This window comes from Chlamydotis macqueenii, chromosome 2 (assembly GCF_036417535.1).
Source record: "Chlamydotis macqueenii isolate bChlMac1 chromosome 2, bChlMac1.mat, whole genome shotgun sequence".
NCBI classification, from domain to species: Eukaryota; Metazoa; Chordata; class Aves; order Otidiformes; family Otididae; genus Chlamydotis; species Chlamydotis macqueenii.
The window spans coordinates 98,515,604-98,530,804 of record NC_141557.1 but is presented as its reverse complement, the minus strand read 5'-3'; the positions used below and the strand labels follow the sequence as shown (position 1 = coordinate 98,530,804).

Genomic DNA, 15,201 nt, shown 5'->3' with positions numbered 1-15,201 from the left:
TTCATAAAATGACTGAAAAAAGAAAAATGTAAAGGCAGATTTGCAGCTAATACGAAGTACTGTCTGCATGTTCTTTTGTATGTATAGGTGGTGTACAGATCTTTGACTGTCAGGTGCACGTTTTTAGAGCTGTGGAGGGAATGAGGAAAGCTTGCAGTAATTATTTGGAAACTGATATATCAGAGGTCATTGTTTATCCTAATTTCACGATACATAGTTATTGACCAATTCTTTCTCTGCAGGTCCAATGGCACTTTGGGGCACGTATTTGACGCATTTTTGCATCTCCTTAGAAAACAGCGCATTGATCACATTGTCTTTGAGTAGAAGGGGTCATATTATTGAAAAAAGATTGCAAACATTTTGTTTTCATTTAATAAGGACTATAAAAAAGGACTCTTAGTAAGGCAAGACTTTTTAGGTACCAGCTCTGTGGCCAGACTGCCATGCAGAACAGAGCTGAGCAGCAAGTATTCTAGCAGCTGTTTACCCTCAAACACCCATATGTAAACTCATTTGTGCTGTCACCAATGATTTTTTTCCCAACTGCCTCCAGAAGAATAGTATAATTTGTTTGTAAAGGTAAAGTAGCACAACAGTATTCTCATGTATCTCTTTCTGTAACTAGAAATGAAAAATTGCCATGTTAATGAAATACTTGCATTAGTATACAGCACTCTTTCACTTCAGATTAACTTCTTGTGGTTTAGCCAAAGTTCATAAAGAGGGACAAAGTTGCATCTCTTTGTCAGGCAGGAGTTGACCTTGTTTAGTTGTCATTTCCATGGGAAGTTGTTGTAGTGGTAAGTGAATGGGCACAAATCAGTAACATCAGACTCAGGGCAACGTCTTTGGAAGTTTCAGAAATCTTTGAAACTATGGCATACCTTCAAAAATGCCTGTGGCCTTGTCTGCACTGGTGCTGTTACCCTGGAGGTCACTCTGGAGGCTGTCAACACCTTCCCTTTATAGATTGGCATCTCTGTCTCATCACCTCCACCAGCACTTTGTCTGAGCTGAGAAACTGTGGCGATGCTCAGTGTCTGAAGCTGCCTCACTGCCCTTGACTTCCCATCCGCAGAGTGAGTGTGTCAGGCTCTGACAGTGAGGTTCACCAGCAGTAACCTCACAATCCCCTGTCCAGCTTCCAGCCTTATTCCCCGCCATAAATGTAGGCGAGACCTGGAGCAGAGAGGAGGCCAATTTGGAGGTGTCCTTGGTTTCATATCAAGCAAGACCGGGAAGTTATCTTTTGCGTAAACAGCAAGCTGCAGTGCAGATGGGAGGGGACCCCTCCCACTGCTTAAGCTGGATGTAGATACACATCAAGCCTGAATTTCACTTTGGTTGAAGCCAAAGGCACTTCACAACTTGTGGGTGCATCTCCAGAGTCCCTGAAGCTGTCTGTAGCATGTGTGGGTGCTTCTGAACAAGCTCTCACCTGGCTAATGTGGCTAATAATAGCAATGAACTTACGAGAGAGTGTGCAAACGAGTCATCTCGGCTCACGCTGTGAGTCCTCAACGGGCTTAATGCTGTGCCTTCATTGCTATTGTTACTGATTTAAGATGGATTATAAAGCTGGTTTGGGCAAGCTTGTTTGTGCTGCCTTTAAATGAAATGTGTCTGTATATTAATCCTCATAAAATGTCAATGAGCAATATATCCAATTTAATTTTTTTAATTGTAGGCTCCAAACTAATTTAACAGCTTTTGAAGACTTTATTTCAGGTAATTAGTGCAAATAATTCATGATGGAACAACAACGGTTGCTTTCATAGCGCTAACTGCTTGCGAAAATAGGCCAAAACTCCCCCTTCATTGGGTAGAGTTGACTTACCGTAAGGAGAAAAATTATTTTAATTTTTTTCTTTAAATTCCCCCCTGTCCCCCATCACCCAAAGGCCATTCTAGCTACCACCTACAAGACATGTCCATACAACAGATTAGTACGTTGGTCAGTTGTGAGACACTGTCAGCTAAAATATAAGATAGGCTTTGCTGTCCTAGAAGCAAGCTCTAACTAGTACTTATTGTATTTTTATAGGATTTCTTCAGAATAAATTTTTGGTAGTAAGCACATTTCCTGATCTACCATTTCTGTAGAGTTGGTGTTTCTAACACTGCAGCAGGGCAGTGTTTAATTCAGGGCAATCATATCTGTTGTTTATTGAATCTAACATTTGTTTGACTGTTTACTGTGGCTTTTATATATCTTAATTAGCATAGATCACAGTAGCACATGGTTGGCAGACACAGATCTTTAAGAATATAAAAAGGAATGGCTTGCATAAATATTTTAAAAAGGTGCCAGTATAGTTTAAAATCTATTTATCTTAAACTTTTATTTAATTCTACTCAGGCAACATGACTCCATCCAGATAAAACTCCAAGCTCTACCTTTCTTCCCAGCTCGAACTGAAATAAAATTTTCCTCTGACATATTTGAGGGAAGCCCAACGAGAACGTGCATGCGCCTTTTATCTGCGTGGGTCGAAAGGATGGGCTGCCTCTTTAAAAGGTTTCCGTGAACCTGTATTGTTATAGTAAGCTCTGGTAGGCGAGGGGTTGCGTGACTGCAGCAGACTCATTTGTGACCTCAGAAAAGTGGTTATGAAAGTGATCTCTTGATCAGAGGAATAGAGCTCTGCTGCCTGCCAGACCAGCAAGGCAGAAATGAGCCTCCTTCGTGCAAATCTGCCCCGGCAGGAGAAAAAAATGTTCCTCTTTTGGATGCAGCGCTCATAGACGAAGTCTTTAATGTTCCCTCTGAGAAATACTCGGCTTAAAACAAAGTAGGCTCTAGAGTACACATTTTCTCCAGTTAACTTCAATATTTTTTACAAATATGTGCAAAAGCATCTTTGCTTTTGCTTTTTGCCAGTTGCGATGTTAATTTTCTGCCTTATAACCTATTCATGTTTTGCTTAGCGTAGTGCTAATAAGTTTGGTTTCAATGGTTATTGGACTCACTCTGGCAGCATGTTGCGGTGTATATCCAACGAAGATCATATTAAAACTGATGAAGAACCAATATAAACCAATGTTTATGTCGCATAATGAGTGTAAAACAGATCTGATGAGTCAGTAGGTAGGAAATCACCAGTTTTCATCCAGAAGACCTTAACAGAATAAGAAGCACTGGAAGTAATTTATGCATCATAATTCTCTTCATACATACTATTCACCTAGTATTGATTACTCAGTGAAAGCTGTAATTAACTGTAATTACCTTGAAAGTTGAGGTCACAGTCCCATAGGTTTCATGAGTGGGAGCCAATTTTCCTGTCCTTTTCCCATAAGGAATACTCATTATTTCTTTGGTAGCTTGCTATGAGTCAAGGTAGCAGGCACCTTCACAGGAGTCAGACTTGCCTGTTCAAGTCAATGAGACGTGCAGAAGAGCTGAAACTGGAGAAAAGGTTTTATCAACTAGAACTTTGTTTCTGAAATACAGAACGTTGTTTGTTTGTTCCTTGTCTTCAGATGGGACAAGTGTGATAAGAACTCTGTGGCTGCCTTTTCATTTTATCACTGTATCTAAGTAGTCTCTGAAAAACTGAAAAGCAAATCAAAGCAGGGCCACGATTTACACTTTTAGATATTTCAAGTATTACCTTTCCTGCTTTTTAAAAGACAGTATTTTTTATTATGCTTAGAAAATTTGGAGGTCCTGATTCTGGTTGTTGACCTAGGAACTGTGGCATTTTAAAAAAACTTAATTTCTCTAGCGCTAAGGGGCAGAGAACATGTAAGCCTACTACTGGCCTGCTTAGGGTCTTCAGGATCTGCTTGGGATTTTTTTTGCTGAGCATGGAACCTGTGAAAAAAGGCAAAGCAAAATGTTTGTGAGGAAGTGAAATATGAAGGTTCTTGTAGTAATTAAACACATCATGTCCATGCATTTTCTACTTCTGCAGAAGGTTCCTGTTCTGCAAAGTAATTTATTTTTGGACAAACCATAACGTCTTCTCCGCAGGCACTCTGACTTACAAGGGATTCCAGTTGGGAGCAAGGTCCATCTGTTTGGATAGCTTTTCAGGGCTAGTATTTAAACGCATACATTAAAATATGAATGTGTATACAATGTTATACACATTAATAAAAACACATTAGACATATCCAGGGATTGTAACATTATCAGTTTAGGGCTCGGGTAGTTCAATGACTGCTTCATTCTGAGCTTTTAAGTAAGATTTTCATGTTACTGGATTTCTTCAGCATTCTGAAAAGTTCTGGAATATAGTTTAGTGTTTTAAAATTATCCTGAAAATTGATTCTGAAAGAATTTTTAAAACTCGTAGATGCTGTTCCTGATCTTTCATTCACCTGCATCTTGTCTCAGCACGTTCTTTTACTTCCTGAAGTAGAAAAGCCAAAGCTCAAGGACCTCCTCTCAGGTATATTTATTCTCACAGCTGGGTAAGTTCATTTAACCTCTCAAGGCAGCCCTTCACACAGACAATCTGATCATGGCAGATCTCTACAGACGGTGGAGAAGACCAAAGCAAAGCAGCTCTGCCTTAGGAAGAGGGTGCTGTGTTCTGTGGTGTGCTGTGTGTATTTATCAGCGATTGTGCAGCAGCGTGCTGTGGTCTCCATCTGATTCAAAGGTGGAGATTCTCACATTTCTTCTGTCAAGTGTGTTTGCTTATTTAAAGCACAGTGGAAAGCAAATGTGGCTGTGTCTTTGCCTTTAATATCTGATACAGGATGGCTGTTATATAAAGCAGATATTAAGGAATTAATCGGATGATATTTCTGACTCTGAAACTGATGAAGCCAGATTTGGTTTTCTGGGTAACATATGCACATCCCGTGCACTAAGGTCTCAGCGTGAATATTTTAGATGCAATGTTTATTTCATCTTAAGGCTTTTCTTTATCCTCTCCAGATCGTATGCTTTGGATATTTTTAAACAGTCTCTTGGGTGACATACTGGCCTACTGACATATGCTCTTTCAACTCTCTTCTAAGAGATACTGACTTAAATTCCCTCTTGGAGCTAGCAGGTATGAGTTTAGCCTGTGCCTTTCCATGCAGAGTGGTGCAAACAAAATTATACAGGGACAAGAATGTTATAAAAGCAATAGAAATTGAGGAGTGGGAGCTCAGGAGATAGTCTGTTTGAAACACAGGCCTGGAAAAAAGGTTATCAGATCCAAAAAGGCTATCAAAGATCATGTAAATTGTACATAAGTCAGTAATTGTGAGGTTGATTTAGTAAGGAAGGAGGAGGGATGCTTTCTCATACACTTTCCTAGTGTGTTTATTTTTCATGCTTGATCTTTGATTCTATTTCATTCTTCAGGGATTGATTTACTAAGTGTTCTAAACTGTAGATCTAAATTGAAGAGGGTAAAATTGTGCACCTATTCTGCAGCCAATAAAGACTAAAAATGTTCTGATAGTCTCAAGATAAATCTGTTATTAAGACTTCATTGCATTTCTTCTGTAAGATGCAATTCTTACAGTCTCCCTTTTTAAAGTGGGGAAGATTCCAGTAAACTGTAGTTGCTTACTTATGAACACATAAAGCTTTTATCTTAGCTGTCTTTTCAGTAAAAAAAAAATATTTTGGTCTCATTACTTACGTTTCTGAAAAATATTTCAGACTCAAATTTATTTCAATAAGCTGTTTATCATAAATGAATTTTTTTTTTGTTTGGATGCAATGATTAGTCACAAGCTGGTCTTTCATCATATGCTTAAATTTAGTCACATACAGACTTTCTCATAAGGTTCTGATTTTTCTTATTGTCGCTTCTGTGATATACTTTGTTTCACGTCACAGATGCTGCTCTTGCTCATCTGTTGTTTATTTTCTGTCTGCAACAAATTTTGTGGACATGGTCGTGGCACTGCAGTGAGAATATAACAAAAGAAGAAATGCACTACTGTGTCACACCAGTGGTCCATCTAGCCTGATATTCCCATCTCCAAAATTGCTAATTGCTGTCTTTTATCTGTTTTAAAGCATTTTTGTACTGGTGTCACTGAGCACTTCACAGTCCTCATATTGTGGGGCTGGGTAAACAGCAGTTCTGCACTGAGTTTATCCATTGCATTTACAATTTTGTAAACCTCTGTTACATCTCCCCTCGTCCTGCTTTTCTCAGAAAACAGTCACAGCCATTTTAGCCTCTCGTCAAAGGGTAGCTGCCTCTGCTGTGGACCCCAATGTCCAGTGTTGTATTATTTTAATTGGGATAATCAAAGCAGTGAAAAAAATGGCCTCAGGATAATGGAATAATATAAGCCATATCAAAAAAGGACTACATTCTTGAGCCATAGAGAGAGAAAGTGCTGGGAATTCAGAGGCTAAAGAGAACTTAAATTTTATTTTTCCCTGTACAGATTTTAAAAAATATCTGGACAAGGCAAAAGATGAGCAGCTATTCAGCCAACAAGCCATCATGAAGGACACTTAGAAGAACTGGGAAACTCTGCAAGTTGTTTTGATAGGCAATCTGCTCCATAGATCCTAGAATCAATGTGTCCTGATGTGCTCTTCCTCTGAATATGTATGTAGGTCATGCATACATATCAGTGGGATTTGCTGAGATCCCACTCAAACAATCAGGATATGGCAGGTCAGAACACACTGCAGTACACTTAAGGCTAATGTGGATTAGTTTGGCCAAGTCTGAATCCCTCTACATAGACTTAGCATGCAGTGCTTCAGAGTGTAGTACAGAGGAAAATGGAAACTAGAGAAAACACATAAAAATACATTGATTGTACATTCTGAGGTCCTTAACTTTGGAACTAACCAATGTTATGCAAGTTTTCTAAATACCAAGTAGTTCTCTCATTTTTTTTTTCAACATTAAATTTACGCTGTATTTCTCAATTCTGATTAATGGACGTGTAATTTACAACCTCATGACTTAAGGCACAAGGAATTTGTTGGAATTATCATAATTTTAATGAGAGATGTGGGTATTGTTTTGAAAGTAGACTAAGAGGTTTGCAGATTTCTTACCTGAGGTTGCCAATAACTCAAGCTTGCAATCCATTTTGTAGTTTGACAGAATAACCCATTTGTATTTACCTTTCATTAATTTATTCAAAAGGATGTGCAAGCAAGTACACACTCAGACAAGCTAATGTATTACACCTTAAAGTAAGAATAGAATAATACAGGTATAAAATATGAATCAATATGTTCCCATCATCAAATGATTGTGTTTAAAGTAGTAGGTAATCAAATGGAATTATGAAGACAAAAGGGAAGACAATTACTTGGAATAAGTCTTATATCTAGGGATAATTTAGGAGGACTTCATGTCTTTGTCAGTCTTATAGCCAATATAGTCTACCAGACCAACTGATAACTCAAATATTACCTCTCAGTGATGGAAATAGATCTCTAAAATACCTTCTTTACCAATGCACAACGTGGGGTTGTCTGTTGGGGAGATCATCTGTTGAGTCATATGAAGAGATAAAGGTTGCAACTGTAAGATTCAGAGAGGAAATGTGCTTTCTAGACAAGTTCTTTTGAGTCTATTGCTTGTATAGTTAGCACACAATTTGATTTCACATGGAGGCACAGCTTCTCTTTGGATCTGTGATCCCTCAGAAGTTATGGGATAAGGGAGATGTTACAGTCCCAGACTACATAAAAGCATGTCATATAAGTGGTGTTTTCTGTGAGCCGGTTATGTGAGATACAGATAGAATAAACCATCAAAAACATTACAAGATTAGCTAAAAACTTAATTCACACATTCTCCATATACACACACTTTTCCTGACAACCACTTAACTATTCTTAGTATTTCTTAGATTATTCTACACGTTTTACAGACTAAGAATTACGGAAATAGGAAATGTCCATCCAGAGCTTACCCTAATGCTCATTCACCTGAGCCCATAAGCAGCTCTTACCTTAAAAAATTAATCCTGTTTGTAATTAAACAATGAATATTTTCCTAGAGGGAATGTGAAATGTCAGTTACTGGAGATACTTAACGAAAGTGATGGTTGGCCTGATGGTCTTAAAGGTCTTTTCCAAACTTAAAGATTCTATGATTCTGTGATAAACCCTGGGCAACCTAACTGAAGTTTGCTCTATTTTTATCAGAGTAGGGCAGACCAGATGACCTTCAAAAGTCCCTTCCAATCTACAACTTCCTAGGCTTCCCTGATTCCCTATCCCAACACAGTAAATAGGGCTGGATTCCCCACAGGTAAAATACTTTCTTAAAGCTTCGCAGAACTCCGTGCACTGCAGCACAACTGAACATAAGTAGGTAATTGTTTTCAGCTTCTCAGCTTGCCTCATCTAAATTGTATTTCCCAAAGGCACACAGACCTCTCTCTCACATGCAAGAAAAAAATACCCTGACTCAGTTGCCTCCCCAAGATATCCTTGGTTTGTGTTTCCTCTTTTTCACCCGTGCTCAGACTCTGATGCTGCCTTTTTGCTGGACTCCTTGGTACTGCCTGCCCTGGCATCATGCCAGCTTCATTCCAAAGACTCCGTCTGTGGATCATGAACTCCTACCCCAAACTGATTCCCTTCCTGACACAACCTTGCTCAACAGTTAGGTGAAGAAGGAAAAGATAGGACTGATGGATTTTAGAGGGCAGTGTGAGGAAAAGGGGGGATTTCTTCTGGGAACCAGAGGAGAGCACATCAGGGCCTGCCCAAGGGAAGAGGCTCGCCCTTCTCCCTTTCTTGCCTGCTGGAAACGCTCTCTGAGATCTTATCCTTAATATCTTGTCTGATTACCACTAAATATTCTAATAAGCCAGATCTCTCAGGGCTGATATAGTAGAAAAACTATAGGAATGTGAGCTTTCTCCCTCTTTTCTATGTTTTTCTGCAGAAATAATTTCCATGTGTACTCTTACAGACACAGGCAGCAGAGGCAGCCGGATCGCTGTTTTACAACATTTCTCTCATCTGCAATAATTTCTAAAAACACAAAACCGTCCAGTGGAATACAGCAAAACCAACCGTTTCAATGATCGCCCTGGAAGCATTTTTTACTGTTTGCGAAAGGATTTGACTTCGGAGAAACGCTCCTCGCTTTTTGCACAGCAGATTTTCTCCTCTCTCCCTGCTGCATGGGAGTTATTTTTCGGATCCATTACTTTAAGCCTCTTTGCTTTTTTTAGGTAACTTCCAGATATCTGATACAGTACATAATGAGGAATTAGGTTCCATTACACGAAGGCTTAACCTTCTCGAAAAGCATTCAGCGCTTGCCAGGAGTCATCAATATTTAACAGCTGTTGTTATTATGAAATACTTCATAGGGTAATGCGGCTCGTCTGCTCGCACGCAAGGGCTTGAACGGGCGCCAGGCCCCTGTCAGAGCCGCCAGGAGATTGACAGGCGGCGAGGCTTGCGTGACAGCGGGGCCGGGGTTAGTCAGCAGTCTGCCTCCTCCGCAGCAGGGACTTCTCCTCCCCCTCGCCTCCCCTTCAAAAGGGCTCCTCAGGACGGGGTGCGGGGGCCGCGGGCTGGGGTCTCAGGGTGGGGGCGAGGTGGCCCCACCAGTTCCTCTGTGCGAGGGCCGCGGGGAGAGGAAGGCTGCCAGGCGTTGGCATCTCTTTGATGCCCCTCTCGCGCACGCGGGGGAAAAAATGGATGAGGCTGGCTGGGAACGGGGAAGAGTGGTTCTGAAAGAAAGAGGGGACGGGGTCTGGAACGCAAACAGTTCGGTTTGTACCTTAAATAAATGTCATGCTGTACTCGGGAAACTTCAAAGGGCAGTCAGATTTCAAAGCATCTCTTAAGAAGAAGCAGACTGAGAAAACCACTAAGTTGGGAAGAAAAACTTTGCGTTACTGCTAGCATAATTTCCTCTGGCGTTCTGGTAGCCTCCACAACAGGACTGAGCACCAGGCATCTTTTATTCAGAGGGTGCATTTTGGTGCTGATTTCTTTCCTGAAGCGTTTGTGCAACCTATATGTTGTGGCATTTCAGAGTGCAAACATCCCTTTCATATTCTTCGGCAATGTATAATAGCTGTTCTTTGTGTTGTGTATTTTTTAATTGCATCGTGCATCTAATGAGTGCTGTTCTTATTGTCACTCGGTGTTCTCTGTAACACAGCAAGAGGAAACAGACAATTTCAGTTTGTGGCTTTAGGTTAGTTGAGCAGAATTGCTCCTACTGAGTGTTTCCTAGTTGTTTTGTTTTATTTTCTTAGCATTCAGGGTAACATGCATAGCTGATTCTTCCTGCAGCTCAAAGATCCAGGAAGAAAGACCCTGTTTTCACTTCCTTTCAACTAACAGTTACCAAAAGTAAGACTGTACTCATAAATCATCATCTCTGATCCTGCAAGCTAGATATGGGTATTTTCCTCTGCCCTTTTTAAGAAACAATTTATCCCCTGGGCATCACTGGAGAGAAATTTTCTTACTGGTACTCCTCACAGAGTGACTTGAAACTGATATGCCTGCATCATACTGAGCCTGAAGAAGACGATACTGTCCCCTTCTTACATCTCAAATGAACTCAGGCAAGGATTTCAGATAAGAAACAGCATCCCTTCACTGCTCGTTTCTCGCCTGTGCTGTTGCTTGATGCAGGCAGCCTGAGCTGTGGAAAGCCCCTGGGATGGCTGGAGTACTTTTTGATCATGCATTACTTTATTTCAGAGCTCAGCGCGGCAGGTAATTTTGCTGGTTGTTTTCTGAAGAAAGAAGGTTGTGCTTGTTTGGGAAGAGGTACAAAATCACTTTGCGGAATGTAATCCTATGTGTTTAAAAGGCACAGTTTTATGAGGGCCCTAAAATTTCCATCCCTCTGAACTAAAGAGTATTCTGCAATGAATAAAATGTTCTGTTATTTCTGGGTGAAAGGGAACGGCTGGCTTCATGATGCTTCTATAGACTTTAAAGTGTCAGGCAGCTTTTTTCTTCTTTACAATATTCCAGATTTTATTTTCAAGCCAAGGGGTTTGCAAATGCAGATAGCGATGCTCATATCAGAACTGGAGGCTCAAAAGAGATCTCAGGTTTTTTGCAGTGTTCTGGAGAGAGACAGCGCAGCTGTGAAGGGCTGAGCAGCACTGTCTGAGGCAGTCCTATACTCCATGCAGCCAAGCTTCTCATCCTTTTTGGGGACTTTTTTCCCCGCATTAATTAGCTGTCAATTCTAACTCCACATTATTTTTTGCTTTCCACTCCTTTCACCTCTTCTAGATAAGAAATTGGAACAGTGTCCTCAGATCTTTAACATTTCCTTCAGGAAATTGCATCTGCCCTTTTTCTTCATTTTTCTCCCTCCTCTTCCTCCTCCTAGCCTCTTTCCCCCATGCCCTGTATATTTCCACAGTGTTGTCCGTCTGTAAGACCCAGCATTTCCAAACTTGTGGGCTTTTAAAGTTGCCTGAGGTTGCACCACGCTCACTAGATTGCGTGACCTTGCAAAACTGTCAGCCCTGGTCCTTGTACATATATCTTGTATCTATCACCCTATGGTATCAATATGCTCATTCATCTTCCTTGGCAAAACAGCTCCATCTTCTGTTTTATTTGGTGTTCTGGAAGTGCAGGCTAGATAAGTTGTGCTCAGGAAAAGGTCTCTGCTGTTCCTGCTTCCCATCTCTTCAGTTTGCCCATTTTGAACCTAGTAGGTGAGCTGAATTGCTGACAATCTAGTCCAAGAAATTGCCTCTCCCACAGAAAGCAGTACAAGGCTCCATAAAGCTAAAACTTTCCATGTTTTTTAGAGCCAGCAGCATTCATCAGACGGCCTGCAATATCAGTTTTTTTTTTCTTGCCCCATTCTTGATATATGGGAACTCCAGCAGCCAGAAGATTTCCCCTCCGGTCACTGAGTCATCCTTTGCTGTTTGTTATTTTATAACTTTCCACAGTTTGCTCCTCCCTGCCTACTAGAGACAGTACTCCTGCATTCTCCAGCCGTTCATTTGTTTTCATCATTGTGGGCTTCACCTTTGCTCCAGAGGGCCACCATTTTATGTAATATGTGAGCCTGATCACAGCTGTCTCAGCATCAGGGCCCTTGCTATCAAGCCACCCGTCATAACCAATATTTACTTTCCGTCAGTTCTCCCACTTCTTTCTTATTGGTGACAGGGGTATCGTTAAGCTGCTCTGTTTTCTTTTCCCTATTTTCCTGCCTAGTTGGATAACATCTTGCAGTTTCCCCTCCTCACTCTGTCATGTCTTTCTTTCCCTCCTGCTCATCCATTTTTGGGATCTGCATGGTTTTCTGCCTTTCTTGTCCTGTTTTCTCTGGGTGACAGGCTCTCACCAACAGTAGCATCCCTTCCAAGCTGTTGCTGCAGTGCCAGCCAAGCCCCGGGTGGATTACCTGAGTGTTTCCAGCTCAGGGAGGCAGAACAAGAGTAAGCAGCGAGTGATGGCTCTGCCGCCTCAGGTGCAAGGAGCAAAGGTCCCTGTCTCTGAGGAGCTCTCGCTTCTTGGCGCAAAGGCTGTCGTTTGTCTTTGATAGTGCCATGGGTCTCCTGGCAGTCCAGGCCAGTGAGCGGGGTATGTTATGAAACGGATGTGTGTGGCCTAACATACGGGTAACTCTAGCCGGCAAAACAACATTAAAATATTTTCCGTTTGGAGATGGAATTTATAGTAGCCAGATGAGCCGCGGAACAAACATCTCTTGTGCTTCTGCTGCCGTGTTTGTGTGAGCCTGAAGGCTAACAAACAGGCAGGGAGCTCTGGCCTCCTCAGTTGGGTAAAATAATAGTTTCCACTAACGATGAAGTTTGAACTGGTGGAATTTTCACAACGCCAAAAGAACACATCAAAAAAATAAACTTTAGTTTCCTCTCACCCCTCCCTGCCTGTCCTTTAACCTGCACAAAGACTGCAAACCACTGCGTCAGTGATTACAAAAACATCTTTTCTGAGAGGGGGGAAACTCTGGAAGAAGCCACTGGAATAGGGGCTGGGCTTTTAAAAATTATTGTCACGAGTGTCCGTATGTCTGTTCTTATGGGCAGGCATAGCAGAAGGCTTGGCTGGTCAGAGGGGGGAAAAAAGCAACCTTTTCCAATTAGTTCAAAAGATACACCAAAAGGAAAATGCAGATTGAAGAATCCTGTTCATAGCAGCCTAGCTTACAAGTCTGAAATCACAAAATTTTTTTGGCTGGAAAACGTGGGTAGGGATCTGTTTTAGGCAGCTTGGGAATTCCCTGATGTGTTTTCCATGCCCAGGGGAGGGATTTATTACATCTAATTATACATTTGAGATGATTGCTTTGGGGTAATGACCGACGTTATCGCTGGCGGCAAATATTTACAATGTAAGCTAAAAAACATCACGACTATTCAGTCAGTGTGGTTCTGCGTCACCATCATCTGTTGTAAAATGCTGATGTATCTTGCAACAGACCCTCACTAGGCTGTTAAGGGGCTCTTGCACAGCCCTTTGGAAAGGAAGCAACTCCATTTTGATCATATCCTCGGTCATTTGCAACAAGTATTATTCAGGCTATTTAAAAATGTAGACCTTTTTCTTAATTTGGTATCTTACTAAAAAATTAAATCCCGTTGTCATGACTTTTATCAACAAGCTCAGGAACATTAGAGGCTTGCTGGCTGTCTCCTCTTCTTATTCTGATTTGGTATAAACTATTCCTGTCCATCTCACCCTTCTTTTTCTTTATTATTAACCATCTCTGGCTATGGCTGCTCCAGCTCTCTCTTAGCTGGAAGGGACAATGTGTATCAAATATCCCAGCTAATCTTACTGGTAAGCTCTCCTCTCCCATTCTCTCCATGGAAAGGAGAAAAAACAGAAAACTGAATCTCTATTTGCTACTGGGATATTTGTATGATCCATCTCTGGGATGGGGCAGTACAAGCAAAGCTGGCTTCTTAATTTTTACTCACCAAATGATAAAGACAGGTTCCTTGTCATACACCCTAGATGATGCAAAAGCCCAATGTATCAAATGATGTCAGCCTTCTCAGAAATTCTTTCATTATCCCCAGAAATGGGATTGTATTTCAGGGATTTTTATGTAGGATATATCACAATGAAGACTATTCAAAGATATTTCAGATCAAGCAATGATAACCTGTGTGTAGGAAGAGCACTCACCAGTTTTGACTCCCATGAAGGTTTTCATTATTATTCGGAAAAATATAAGCAATTTTAATCTATAGTGAGAGATTTGAATGGATTTCATGTAGTAAATGACCTGCTAAAAAAAAACCCTTTAACCTACTGTTTAAAAATTAAACCATTTAAGAACATTCCCTTGAATCTTACAGCGAGGCTCAGACTCATAGAAGTGAATAAGGTATAAAATGAGACTGAAAATAATCTGATGCCAAGAAGGTCAGCACTGAAAAGAAGAAACTTATTACAGTCCCTTGTCTTCTGAGCTATAGAGGCATTTCTTTATGTTGCCATAATACATATTTTCATAAACAAAACAACTTGCTAACTTTCTTTTGTTTCTTTCCTGTGGGTTTTGGTTGTTGCTTTATGTAGAGTACACTAATGGAAAAAATATGTTTAATAAAAAAATGTGATAGATATTTCATAGAAAAAACATCTGGACTGCCAAATATGTATCTATCTCCCTCACAGCAAAAGCAAGTTGTCAGTAACAGATCCAGACCGCAAAAACAGTAACTCCCAATTAAATCAATGCATGTTAAGTGACAAAATAAGAATTTTAGTCTAGGGGCCCTGATTGTTATGATTTCTAAATTGATAATAACTCTTTTCAACAGCCATTCAAGAAAAGCACTTTAAGAAGCAAGTTGGCCAAACGATAAAAGAAGATAATGTATCTAACAAGACTGCCGTACAAGAAGGTGGACTTCTACTAGAAGTGAGTGAAAAAATGCTCTCTTTTCTGTCTTATTCAGTTTCATTATATATTTGGGTTAGCGCTTTGTGGCAACTTCGAACAAATGGTCAGTCTTGGTGTGAGTCATTCAAGTATCATACTTGCAAGCGCTTCCCGCGAGAGCGAAATTGGCAGTCGTGATCGTCCTGGTCAGGCTCTGTTTGGGCAACTGTACCTTGCACTCCTATGTCCTCAAAATTACCAGTGAACTCCAATGGGCCAGATCACAGTTCTTTTTCACCCAGAGTGATAGCAGAGGTTTATTTTACTTGGCCCATATTTTGATGGTGCCAACAAAACCTTGCCTAGTTTCCGATCTGAGTAGACATTATTCTGGGATATTTTAATTTATCCTACTTCCTCAACTCTGTGCTCTGAG

At 40.7% G+C, this 15,201-nt stretch overlaps 1 protein-coding gene across 1 annotated transcript in view; it reads left to right on the top strand.

Annotated features, from left to right (window-relative positions):
• The window catches only part of AHRR (aryl hydrocarbon receptor repressor), a 67,484-nt gene that overhangs the window by 24,406 nt on the left and 27,877 nt on the right, over positions 1-15,201 (top strand). The window contains exon 3 of the mRNA XM_010122915.2: positions 14,704-14,804. Coding sequence (XP_010121217.2) covers positions 14,704-14,804 — 101 coding nt within the window. The remainder of the gene's footprint in view (positions 1-14,703; positions 14,805-15,201) is intronic.